Raw genomic sequence first — 13,252 nt, forward strand, 5'->3', positions numbered from 1 at the left:
TGAAATGTTTATGTTTTAGTATTAAGTGATAAGTAAATTTCTTTAAAAATATTTTTCCTCAACTTTGCTTCAAATTCATTTTTTTTTTAATGATTATTTTTCAATAATCAGCTACATACAATATTATATTAGTTTCAGGTATACAACATAGTGATTGGACATTTATAGAACTTTTGAAGTGATCACCCTGATAAGTCTAGTACCAATCTGACACCATTCATAGTTACTACAATACTATTGATTATAATCCTTGTGCTGTACTTTATATCTCTATGACTGTTTTTATAACAGGAGATTTGCACATCTTAATCCCTTCCCCGTTTTTATCCATCCTTCTAACCTCCTCCCATTGGGCAGCCATCAAAATGTTCTCTTTATGAGTTTGTTTCTGTTTAGTTTGTTCATTTATCTTTTTTTTTTTAGATTCCACATATAAGTAAAATCATATGGTATTTGTCTTTGACTTATTTCACTTAGAGCAATACTCTGTAGGATCATCCATGTTGTCGCAAATGGCAGGATTTCATTCTTTTATGGTTAATCTTCCATTGTATATATTACTACCTCTTCTTTATCCATTTGGCTATCGATAGACGCTTAGGTTGCTTTCATATCATGGCTATTGCAAATAATGCTGCAGTGAACATAGTGATGCACATATCTTTTTGTATTTCTTTGGTTAAATACCCAGAAGTGAAATTGCTGGGTCCTTCTTTGTCTCTTGTTATAGCCTTTGTTTTAAAGATCTTTTTCGCTTGATATAATACTCTGTTTTTGGGTTTTTTTTCCATTTGCATGAAATACCTTTTTTCATCCCTTTATTTTTAGTCTGTGTGTGTCTTTCAGTCTGAAGTGGGTTTCTTGTAGGCAGCACATGTATGGGTCTTGTTTTCTTATCTCTTCAGCTACCCCATGTCTTTTGATTGGAGCATTTAACCCATTTAGATTCAAAGTAATTATTGATAGGTATGTAATTATTGCCATTTTAGTATTTATATTTTTTACTTTTTTTTCTTCTTAAAAAAGTCCCTTTATCATTTCTTATAATACTGGTTTTGTGATGATGAACTCCTTTAGCTTTTTTTGGTCTGGGAATTTCAAATTCAGTTTAAGGATAGTCAGTGGGATCTAAAAGTCGGTAATGAAACTAGTATGAACATTTGCCATTAGGCAGGAAACCGTTAGTTTCGAAACAACCTCAGTGGTTGGCATCTTGTGCCTGCTCAGAGTTTATAATGTTAAAAATGACCTTTCACGATACAGCTTTGACTTCACTCAAAGGCAGGATAGTTTTTACAAGATTCCAATTTGAATCATGGAGTCCAAAACACATGCAGAGGTGCACACACCCACCCACTCCGTAATGGAGGCTTCCATTAAAAGAATGTGATTGTAGTATAATGGGCTAGTGGAATGTTGCTGATGGCCTCCAATTCCTTATTTAAGATTTGTGTTTTGTCTTTTTTTCCTCATCAAGCCAGAGTTTACATCTATTAGTAGCCAGAGTGAATCATATCAGATTGCAGTCTGTAGCTACAGCTTTCTTTTTTTCATTCCATGAAAAGATCAAGTACTACATTTGAACTCACCATTTAAACATCTTTTATATTTCATATATTTAAATTTTCATATTTAAGTTTCCTTTGATGATTTTATATCTTCTGTTTTTCTTCTTCGATCTCCCAAAAGAATGTAAATGGTGCAAAACAGGTGGGTCTAGCTGCTTTATTTTGTCAGTTTTTCTCCCCAGAGGTCAGTCTTTTCTCTCTTTAGTTTAGAACTCAGTAATCAAAGAGCTTGAATAGCAAGAACTCATAAGAATTTTGGCTTAAATAATAAATGAAAAAAGTTTTACTAAAGAAAAGACATTCTTGTTAGGATGAGAAGCTTGGCTTAATACTAAAGGCGTGTGCTTGCTTAGTTCTGGTTATAATCTTATAATGTATCCACAGCATTGGCTTAACACTGGTTACAGTGAAGTGTATTTTGTTTTGCTTGATTATTTATTGTCATACTCATTACTAGCTTAACCCCAGCCAAAAGGTGAAAAGGTGGATGGATGGATGATTGATTCATTAAATCACTCAATAAATTTTTGTTGGCACACTACCTTAGCTGCCATGAAGGAAAAATAAATGAATAAGATACAGTTTCATTTCTCAAAGAGGAGATTAAGAACTATTAATGCTAGGCAGAATGAATAAGTGTTTTTATACAGATAAAAATAGTTATGTCATTGGAATTTCATGCCATGTTATTCAGCATGACTTGTACTTAGGAAATTATTAAAACAAAACTTGCTTATATAGCATCTGTATTTCCTTTTCTATATCTGTGTTCTTTGAACAGTGTAGTGGTGATTTCCTTAAGGAGAGTTTTTCATTTTATTGTCTTTGTCTTGTATCTTAACAGGAGAATTTGGTGAACGTGGGGAAACAGGAAAAAAACTAGAGGTTTTCTCACTACCTTTGAGGAGTATAGATAGACAATACTTGGGGCGAAACATGTTTGTACATTGTTGATAACAATGCCCCTACTTGCATAATATGTGTTAAAGGTATTGTAAACCTGTGCTTTAGTTATTTGAGTTTCTCATGAAACACTGGCGCTGGAGTATTTTTATTGTAAATTTAGTTTGAGAGGTAGTAGAAATGTCTTTGTCCCATATAGCCAACTTTTCTTGATTTTAGACCTTTTATTTATTTTCTAAGAAATTCCTTTAAAATTTGGTTTTGAGATAAGAAGCAACATTTTTGTTGGTGGTCATACTGAAAATATCAGGGATGAGCTAAGAGAATAAATGTTTGTTTTTTTATTCTAACATTGTCATTTAGGGTAATTTGCATGATTGCTCTATAGCTGAATTTTACTTTTGTTAGAGTAATATATACTAGAGTTTTTATAAAGTTAAAAGTAAACATCCTTATTTAAAATTCTAGGAAGTATTGTGTGAATCCAATGTATATTTAACTCTATAGTTTAGTAGTTAGGAGTAGAGATGCATATCCAGATGACTTAAATATGACCCCTAGCTTTGCCATTTATTAGCTCTGAATTCCTTGGATAAGTTTACCCCTTTGTGACTTAGTTTCCTCATCAATTAAGTGGGATAATAAATGATATCCTTATTTTTTGTCATAAGAATTAGATAAGTTAATACATGTAAAACTCAGAATAATTTCTGGCATCATAATACATGCTCAGTGTTAGCTGTTATTATTCATAGAGAATGGGAAGCATGGGAAATTGAGCTTAGTTTATTTTTTTAAGTTTTAGCTTTCTTTTTGATCATATCTGTTAGAGACGTTCATATGTAACAGAGTAGATCATTTTGAGTTTAGTATTATTTTATTTCTTTATGTTCTGATTTTTCTGATGGAAACTTTTATCATTTAGTGAAATGATCAGAAACCAGGAAACAGGAATGAAGGGGAAAAGAAGTAGAGACCAGAAATAAGCTTTGACTGATTAAAAACTGGTGGTGCTACTTTAGTTCTTGTGTTTCTTTTAGAAACTAGAAGAAAAGCAGAGCTATTTTTAAAAATACGTTTTTAATAAATCTAAAAGCAACTATACGTAAAAGATTGCATTGTTGTTAAGCATCTGGGAGTGAATTTATAACATGTAACAATAGCTTGCAAGATAATCTCATTTATGTCTGTCTTTTTCCTTTTTGTCATGAAATTGTTCTATTATTTATTATTGTATGTTCATTACCTACAGGCCTGGCACTTTTCCCAGCATAAATACTCCATAACCTGAAAGGATACCTGATAAGTTAAACTAGTGAAAGACCCTATTCTCCTTTTGCCTCCCTCCATGTTTTTTAAAATATTTATTGAATGCCTACTGTGTGCTGAGCAGTACATAGCTACTTGCTGAGGATATAGACAGTTTCTGCTTTCAAAGAATGTAGGAGAGACAGATAAGTAAATAATTATAATTAAAGTGATATACCCCATGAGTGACTTGGGAGCACAAAAGTGAGGTACCTAACTTAATTTTAAATGTAGAAAAGTGAGTGTTCAAAGAAGGCTTCCTAAAGAAAGTTATGTGGGGAGGGAGGGGACATTCCAGGCAGCCAGAACAGCAAATGCATAGGTAGGTAGACCTGGGAGAATATGTTACAGTTTAGGAACTCCAAATGTTTCAGTAGAACTAAAAACTAGTCCTAAGATGAAAGAAAGTTGAGCAGGTATGGGAGAGTGGTGAGAGAAGAGGCTAGATAGAAAGATAGGCATTGGGTCAGGTCTTGAAGGCTTTTGGAGCCTAGGCCTGGGAACAAGGTAAGTATAGGCACAGTGTTTAATAGCTATGAGATCCTGTTTAATTTAGGACTTTTTCAATAAAAGAAATTATTTTTAGGTCAAAAAACAATCAAATTTGCATCTTGAAGAGTTTTATTTGGTGACTGTAGTTTAACAGTCTCAGTAGAACTAACAAATATTAGCTTTTCAAAAAAATTAAACTAGCCTTGGCCTAGTTACTTTAGCATAGATAGGTAAGTAAAGGCATAAGTCCATATTTTCTCTGACCTCACTAAATTGTTTTCCTAAAGTGTTAATGTATTTCACTGTTATTTTATTAACAAGATTTAGAAGCAAGGGTATATATAATCCAAGACACAATTTCTCTTTGAATTTAGAAATTATGTACATAACTTTTTTTCCCCCTGTGCTTCATCTTCTAGATTCTATGGTGTGAAAGATTGAGGGTTTTGAGGGAAAGGAATGATATAAGAGATAGATATTTCATACATGGAAAACAAGGAATAAAGTGCATTTTCATTACTGGCTAGAGTAAGTTTGATAGAAACATGATTTGTGTAGTCATCCTTGGTTCTTTTGCAGGGATTACTGTTGACTCATAATGTAACCAGGTGTTCATTACTGAGAATTTTTATTTAGTAGAAGATGAAGGTTATATTCTCCTGTACGTATACTGGAAAAGAATGTTTAAGGAGATACCTTGTTAGACATTTCTGTATAATGTTTACAAACGTTATAGCTATTATCAGGCATCATAATCCCACTAGATATATCGCTGAGTGTTAGTAATATTTAGATTTGTTTCTCACTCACCGTGAAATTAAGGGCCAGATGAGTTAGAGTTATGAAAGGAGGAAGAAGTGGCAGTGGCTAATAGTCACCTTTCTGAGTCACCAGCAATGAATGCCACTTTACTAGGGAACATTGCTTGATTTCTGACTGGTTAGTTTCTACAAATCATTGATACTTTATGGTTGCTTAATAGAGGCTATTTTGGACTTAGTTTTTATGACTGTCTTGTGGTTTTATAGAATATGTTTTTCTTTAAGATTAAGACTCCCCAATTGCTTTCACTGTAACTACATAAAATCACCCTTCAGCTCATGAAAAAGTAGAATTTGGCAGAGGAAGAATATTAAATGTATGGCCAATAAGCTAGAGGTTGTTCGTTTGATAACAAATGGATATAATTCTCAATAGGTCTTTAATCTGAAATAAAACTATTATTCTTCAGACTTTGAATTGTTGTTAATAGTCAGACGTATAACTGAGTGTTACTAGAAAAAGTAGGAATTTTAGTTACTAAAGAAAGAGTATAAATAGTTCAGCAGTTTATACTGAATAAAAGAAAACATTTCTTTTTAACTTTCAAGGTTCTTTTAGAGTGTACTGCCTTCAGTAGTTGGTGCCATGGAAAATAGATACCACATGCTGATGAAAGGTGGAGTTAGTGCTTTGAAGTACTCTGTTTTGTTATTACTGAGAGACTTCTGTGTGCTTTGAAAATACTTTAGGTCCAGCATGTTTAGTAGAACTTCTTCCAGTGATGGAAATGTTCTCTATCGGCGCTGTTCAGTGTAGTAGCCACTTATGGCTACTGAGCACCTGAAATGTGGCTAGTATAACTGAGAGACTAAATTGCACATTGTATTTAATATAAATACATTAAATAGTAATATAAATGTAAATAATCATGAAGCTAGTCACCACAGTATTGGACAATGCATCTTTAGATATTTAGCAACCGAACAGCATAATTTGATAGCCATGTCATTAAAATGTACTACAATGGAATTAATATTTATTTTCAGTACATTTGGAAATATTGCTTTTTATTTTGCTTCTTTTAGAACTGAAGGAACTATAGTATTAGGAAGATGACAGTAGTAGTTCAATGCAGAGTTTTTTTGTTTACTTTAGGTCTTTACATGTCACCTCAATGAGGCTCTTCTACTCCCACAATTTATCATTTTGCACTTTCTCTCTCCCAACCCTCTCTCTCTCCCTTTCCTGAATAATTTTTCTCCGTAGCATTTATCACTATCTCATATACTAAAAAGAAGACACAGATTTCTCTTGCATTGTATTCACTGCTATATCTTCAACACTGAGACAATACCTGATACTTTAGAAGTGTTTAGAAAATATTTTTGGAATGAATAAATGAGGCTTGTGGCTTCCCAGTAATAAAAATCCAGTTCATTAAACATCTATTTTGCATTATATGGCAAGCATTGAGTTAGATTAGTTATATAAAGTATACCATGACCATTGCTCGTTACCATAATATATTTCTTGGAGCCATTATTTGAAACAAAACCTTGAACTGTTGGTTTGGCCCTGCCATAAAATTTCAGAACCAGGAGGAAGCTTGGCGATAATTCGATTCAACTGCCTGATGTCACATAGAGGCTCAAAGTGCCATCAATGTCATTTTTATCCTGTCACCTCACGTTTTCCCTCATCTCCACAACCTATGAATCTCTTTGCTCAATTATTTTTTTCCCATATCATCTCATCTCCATTCTGCGAATTCTCACTTTCATCTAGGCCCACCTTTCCCACTGACTCTGCTGTATTCTAAGGAATGCCTGAAATCTTTAACCCAACCATAGAAAAACACCTTCATCGTTCTTAACTGAAATTTCCTAGTTAATATAATTTCTTATAATTCTCTGCTCAATTCTAGAAGCATCTCCTAATCAGCATCCTTAAGAATTTATTGTCTTCAAAAACTTTAACAGAAAGCAAAAAGGCAGAATATCTGTAGTACCAGTTTCTTAGCCTAAGTTCTTTCATCTCATGGAGCTGAAAGCAGTCCAGGTGCTTTCTTTCTTCCTCTTTCTTTCAGTTTCTTTCTCCCATCAACACAGTACTACATATTATAGGCTTGTAAACGTACACATTACATCACGCCTGCCATGTATAGAGCCATTGTGACATAAAAGCATGTCAGAACCTCCCTTTTTTCTTAAAAAACTGTATGTTTAAACTTAACATTTGAGAGGGATTAATTTATATAAGGAATCTAAGTGGGCAAGAGAGAGTCAAATATATTAAACACTTTCAGTCATTAAACTCTTTAGAGACTCATTTAATCCTCACAACAACTCTATGAGGAATGATCTCCATTTTACAGATGTGGAAACTGAGACTCATCTAAGTTCAATAACTTGTTCACCTAATCAATAAATGGGAAAGCTGAAATTTTACATAGCTATATGTTGCTCTAAAGCCTCTACTTTCTTCCATTGGTAAGCCATGCTGCCTTCTGGAAGTAGAGGTAGTCAGGGAACAAGAGTTACAGTATTTGATGTAGAATAGGAGGCAGGTATGTTTGCTTTTTCGGATCCAATGAGCCAGCCACAGAAAAAAAAGTGTTATTTGGGCTAAGTAGATTAGTATCTGGTGATACCAGTGGCCATGCCTTAGCTTTAACTTTCTCTGTCTCTTTCAGCCTGTTCTTCAGGCTAGTTCACATGAAGCACAAATGCTTTCTGCTGAGGATCTTGAGCCTTACAGTAGTGATTATACTGTAAGGTTTGAGATTATATGAGGTTTTATGTAAATAGTCACCTCACATATTTGTCTCCTTTGAAAGTTGTTAGTACTTGGAAAGCAGTAAATTCTCAAAAATTATCATGAACATGACATTTCCCCCCACAAAAGTGAGATTTTGCTGCAGTCTCAGGATTGTTTGGAATGATAGAATAGTCCATGTTCTCTACATTTCTTCCAACCTCCATCTCTAGTAATTTTTACCCTAATTGTCTTTAGTTACTAAATTTCATGAGCAAAGCTTAAAATTAAAGAATTCTTTTTCTTCCCATTCTCAAGGTTAATAAATACTTGTTGCATGAACACTGTGCTGAGTTGGGCCAAGAGTTGAGAGTTTAAGGATAAAAATCATCATGGTCTCTGCCCAGGAAATGTTTGTAGCCTCTTAGAAAAGTCTGACGATCACTGCAGTTTAGGGTGGTATGTCCAGCACAATCAGCCATGATCAGTTCTTTGCCTCTCCAATTTATATCTTGATGCTTGTTCCTTTTCCTCGTCTCTGTCATCCCTTCTATGACTGACTTTCAGTTTAGGCGTCACTTCTTTTTCAAGATATTTTCTCTGATCTCTCAGGACAAAGCTAGACACCCCTACCCCTACCAATATGTGTTTGCATAGTACCTAAGTACTCATTATCCTCTTGTAGGTCTTAATTTACATTTAAGGGCAAAAACTTTTTAGCACCAATTCATTGCTGGGTACATAATCAGCGGTCAGTAAATCTTTGTTGGAATTCTACTTAGCTGACTAAGGAAAAACTCATAATAATAGAAGCAGCATTTGAGCCAGTTCTTAAAGGATGAGTAGGAGTTTTTCCTAGATGGATATGGAAAAGAAATTCCATGTCAAGGGAACAGTTTGTACAAATAGATGAGAGGAAAGTCACTGTAATCTGTCATTGTTTTCACCTTCCTTTTCTTTTTTAGTACAGAAATTAAAAGTAAGTAAAAAGCCAAAAAAAAAAAAAAAAGATGATGAAGAGTTTATAAGCGACTAGCAAGGCTTTCTGGTTTCCACATGGAGTTTGAGACAGGTTATTAGTTGTAAATGTTTTCTCCTATACCTATCCAGAGCCAACTAGATTAGATTGGAGTTAGATCATGGGGTGAAAAATAGGAAACTGCTCCCTCCCCCAATTATATACCCAGAAGTTGAAAAAAATTTTCTTTTACTTGAATATGTATATATGTGACCTGTTAATAATTTCTGTTGGTCAACCTATCCTAGAGGAAAGTGACTTTCTTCCTAACTTCATACTAGAGCTCACCTCTTTGGGACATCTCAGGCCAAAAGAAAGTAAGCTGAATTAAGCTGAGGGTGATGTGATTAAAATAGCTAAGAGCTTACTCTCCTAGGTAATCCAATTTATATTAGTACTGCAGCATAAAAGTACATTTAAATGAAAGCATCATACTCTCATGATTGATCTTATAAACTATTGAAAATATAAAGCATGTTCTCATGTTAGTGTATGATATGGTGTGTTTGCCAATAGAAGGTTTTAGTGTTGTAAATGTCACTAAAGATTTTAAGTGCTCAGCTCTGTATATGTTACGTTCAGTGTGTAGAAACAGTACTTTGATAAAACGAGGCTCTGGTTAGAGGGTTTCAGGTGCTGTCTAAGCTGTCCCTAAGATTCCTTTGCCAATAAATTTTATTTATATAAGCCTTGCTTTCACTTTTCCTAAATAAAATAGGAAGAGATTCACAAATTTTTATCTGTTACTTCCCCCATTCCTTGAGGCAGTGAACTGTGGAGGAAAAGTACTCTAAAAAGAATATCTTTTGTCTATGGCCATGCCACCTTGAATGTGCCCGATCTTGTCGGATCTCGGTATCTAAGCAGGGTCAGGTCTGGTTAGTACTTGGATGGGAGACCACCTACGAAGACCAGGTGTTGTAGGCATTTAAAAAAGAGAGAGAGAGAATATCCTTTATTAGATGGCATTTAAGAAGAGATAGTTGTCTATTTCTTATAAAGTGTAAGTGAGACTTCCCTTTGCATTTCTAAAATATAATGCATGGAAAGCTAGAATGAACTCGAGGCTTTAATTGTTCGATTTTAAAGTCATCAATGGACTGGTATCTTCCCTTCTCTCTGCTCGTTTGCTTTCTAGTTGGCACAAAGTATATATTGATTGTTAGAATGAAATGGCAATGTCAAGGGACATTTATTGGCTTGGTTCTTGGGCAATATAATCTGAGAGATTTGTTGTTGTAGATTATGGACTTTTCAGAGAACTGAATGTATCTTTGGGAAGTAAATACTTCCTTGACCATTTTTTATACAAGAGCTGAAGTGAGTCCTAGAATTAGAATCAGGAAACTTGGGCTTTAGTCCTGGCTCTAAGCAAGGCTTTTAACCTCTTTGACTGTCAATTTCCTTTTTCTATAAGGAGTAGGCGATTGAGCCATATGCTCACCAAGACTCCAGTCATTCTTTTATCTTTAAATTTTATGTCTGCCTTCACAATAACCTAGAATCAGCCTCAAGCCAAGCCAATATGGGTGTTTAAATTTGGTAGGTGGTAAATAAACAGCAGTTATACCGGGACCCACAAACCTATCTGTTCTACTCTTGTATGGTCCTGTCAACATAGATTCTACAGTACTGTTTCTGGGCTGGGATGGGGGTGGGGGAGTGGTGTGTGTGTGTGTGTGTGTAATGGGCCTGGTTTAAACTTATTCATGGTAATACTTTTGTCTGGACTCTTCCATCAGCCTGATGTACACCAACCCCGATTGTATTCAGACTTCCTCCTTGGCCTGCTTCTTCCAATTTCCTCTCTGGATTCATGATCCAGAAATGTCATCCTCTTTCGTTTCTGACTAACCTCTTTGTAATGACTAAGTTTTTGTCATGTACTATTATCTGCTGCTCTTGACTTGGTCTCGCCTTTCTTGACTTTTTTTTTACTGTATCAACTGTGATAATTACTGCTTGCATTTATTGAGAACTTTCCATGTGCCAAGTACATTGCAGAGGGCTTTGTTTATTGTCATGTTATTTAATTCCTGCAACTGCCGTGTACTGATAAGTATTGTATTGCCCATTTTGCAGAGTAGAAAACAAAGACTCAGAGAGGTGAAGTTACTTGCCTAGTGTTACCACGAAGTGGTAAATCTGGAAATTAAAATTTCAGTTGCCTCCAAAGCTCATCCTCTTAACCAATATGCTATATATTATTTTCATGATGATGACTATCATATGTTGAATACCTACTGGGTGCTGGGCAGTGCATTTTCCTTCTTTTCCTTCCCTATTTACAGTAGTGGAAACTGCTATTGCACATGTTCTGCTTTGGGGCTAATATAAGTGCCAGGGTTCGAAGGTATTAGGTATTCTTACATTGGAGCATTCTTTCCATGTGTTTTTCCTTTTGTTCACTTTTCTATTTAAATGATCAACATCGTAATGTTTTTCTGACTACTATCAGTATTAACAATTAAATGTTGCCCAAGAATTTCTATGCTTTTTTTTCTTACTGATGCCTTAGCATTATTTTTTGTTACCTTTGCTATTTTTTTCTGTATCAAAGCAGATGATGGGAATAAGATAATGGGGGAAAGGGAGAAAGTGCTAATGAAAGGCAAAAAGAAAGTCCAGATACTAGAAATCTTTCTGTGATCTCAGTTTGGCGAACAAAGATTTAAACTGAAAGCTTCATGTTTTGAGTAGCTGTCACTTGTTGAAGGAATATTAGGGCTTTGGCACTTATATACTCGGTGACGTAAGATACAGGATTCGACCTCACTGGCCGCAGTTTTCTTATCTGAAGGAAGGTAAATAATACATTCTTTACAACGTGTGGTTAAGTGTGGGATGATCAAACGAAATAACCAATGTAAAACTCCTTAATACAGTGCTCAAATTGTTCCCTGTTTACCTTCAGGTATTAGTGATATAATCCAGAGTATGTGGTTCAACATTGCAGTAACTTTGTGTTATGTGTGGCTTTTTTAGATTTAGAAAATTTAATGTTAGCATATATAGGTATGTGTGAATAAAAATTCATCAAGCAGTATCCTTAATATTTCTGTATTTGGCTGTATTTAAGTTAGTTATAGCTCAATAAAAAAGAAAAGTCAGTATGCAAGTTGTTCCTTTGGTTGCTGTATGTAGTTAGCTGATATTTCCATGTATTATTCCCAGCACATGGGGCTACTCCTTTGTATTTATTCCTCAGTCATATGGTGGTTATTGAACTTCAGCAGAAAAAGAAATATTGTGTAACACCTTCCAAATATTTATTTCAAGTTTACTATCTTAGTAAGCTAAGATTTTAGAAATATTTCTTTTTATTTTTAGAAAAGGTATACTCAATCCTAAAATATTGTTCCTAATGTTAATTCCCAGTATTTAGATCTCATCCTGCTTGGATATGCCACTCACAGGTAGGAAATACAATTTTATTGCAAGCAGTGAAATGTAAGAATAGTGTGATACTTCTGAGGCAAGCATGTATCTAAATTTTATCTTCAAATGGATTTCTGTTCTCATTAGCCTGCTAAACATAACCCTGATGTTTTTTGTGTGTGATGAAATTTACAAGTTCTTCTTTGGTAGACTCTTGAGCAGGCTCCCTTTCTTCTATGTATGTGAGTCTAGGGAGCTAGAACCAAGCTCAATGTCAGGAAAAGTAGGTGTGGACTTTTAGGGCTGTGCCGCTTAGCAGCTAGAATGTGGTTAGCAGTCTCCTCCCCTTCCTGCACTTCTGCTCTTCACAGTGTGCACCCTGGAATGACAGGCATTCCTGTGTGAACAGAGCCAGCGTGAAGACGTATTTATAAAGAACCACAAGTGCCAGGCTGGGATACAGGGAAACAGAAACTCCAGCTGATTGACCCCGTGCCGTTTCCTGATGTTTGGCAGTGACACTGAGGAAACAGAGCACATCCCCTCCTCGTGGATTTATCTTTTAAGAAAAGTTTGCTTTGGTCCGGGACAGTTTGTTGTCGTGAGACACATCAGACAATATAATCATGGGGCAAGCTGATGTCTCCAGACCGGTAAATCCAGATGCAGTTGGTGAGTAATAAAAGGCTAAGAAACAAAATCTTGACAGAGGCAAGGCAGACCTACAGGTGAAACAATATTTTATAGGGATTTGAATGTGAGGATTTTGATGTTTGTAACTTTGGGACATTTGTAACTTTGTGAAGAATGAATGAAAACTTATCAGTTATTTTTCATTTGGTTACATTTATTTACCACACATAGTTTTGTTTTATTTGATCCCTTTGGAGTTTTTTTTAAATATAATGTTGCTAGGAAACCATCTGTTAATTTCTTGCCTTTGCAGAAGATAAGTGCTATAGAAACTGTTATTTAGAATTTAGTGGTGTTTTATTAGTATTTTGCAAGGTTTGGGCAATTGAGATACAGATATAGATATAGTTACATGGCGTAGAACTAAAACTGTTGA

General features: G+C 34.8%; 1 protein-coding gene and 1 pseudogene across 7 annotated transcripts in view; both read left to right on the forward strand.

The window, feature by feature from the left end:
• PHACTR4 (phosphatase and actin regulator 4) overlaps nucleotides 1-13,252 on the forward strand; it is a 77,150-nt gene that overhangs the window by 28,019 nt on the left and 35,879 nt on the right. The window contains exon 2 of one of the 7 annotated variants that reach the window (XM_023529210.1): nucleotides 12,700-12,855. The exons of the other annotated variants lie outside the window; for them this stretch is intronic. Within the exon in view, the coding sequence (XP_023384978.1) occupies nucleotides 12,810-12,855 (46 nt within the window). The 5' untranslated portion in view covers nucleotides 12,700-12,809. The remainder of the gene's footprint in view (nucleotides 1-12,699; nucleotides 12,856-13,252) is intronic. 7 annotated transcript variants of the gene reach the window in all.
• LOC111738250 lies at nucleotides 9,614-9,732 on the forward strand (annotated as a pseudogene).

This window comes from Pteropus vampyrus, unplaced genomic scaffold, assembly GCF_000151845.1.
Source record: "Pteropus vampyrus isolate Shadow unplaced genomic scaffold, Pvam_2.0 Scaffold36, whole genome shotgun sequence".
NCBI classification, from domain to species: Eukaryota; Metazoa; Chordata; class Mammalia; order Chiroptera; family Pteropodidae; genus Pteropus; species Pteropus vampyrus.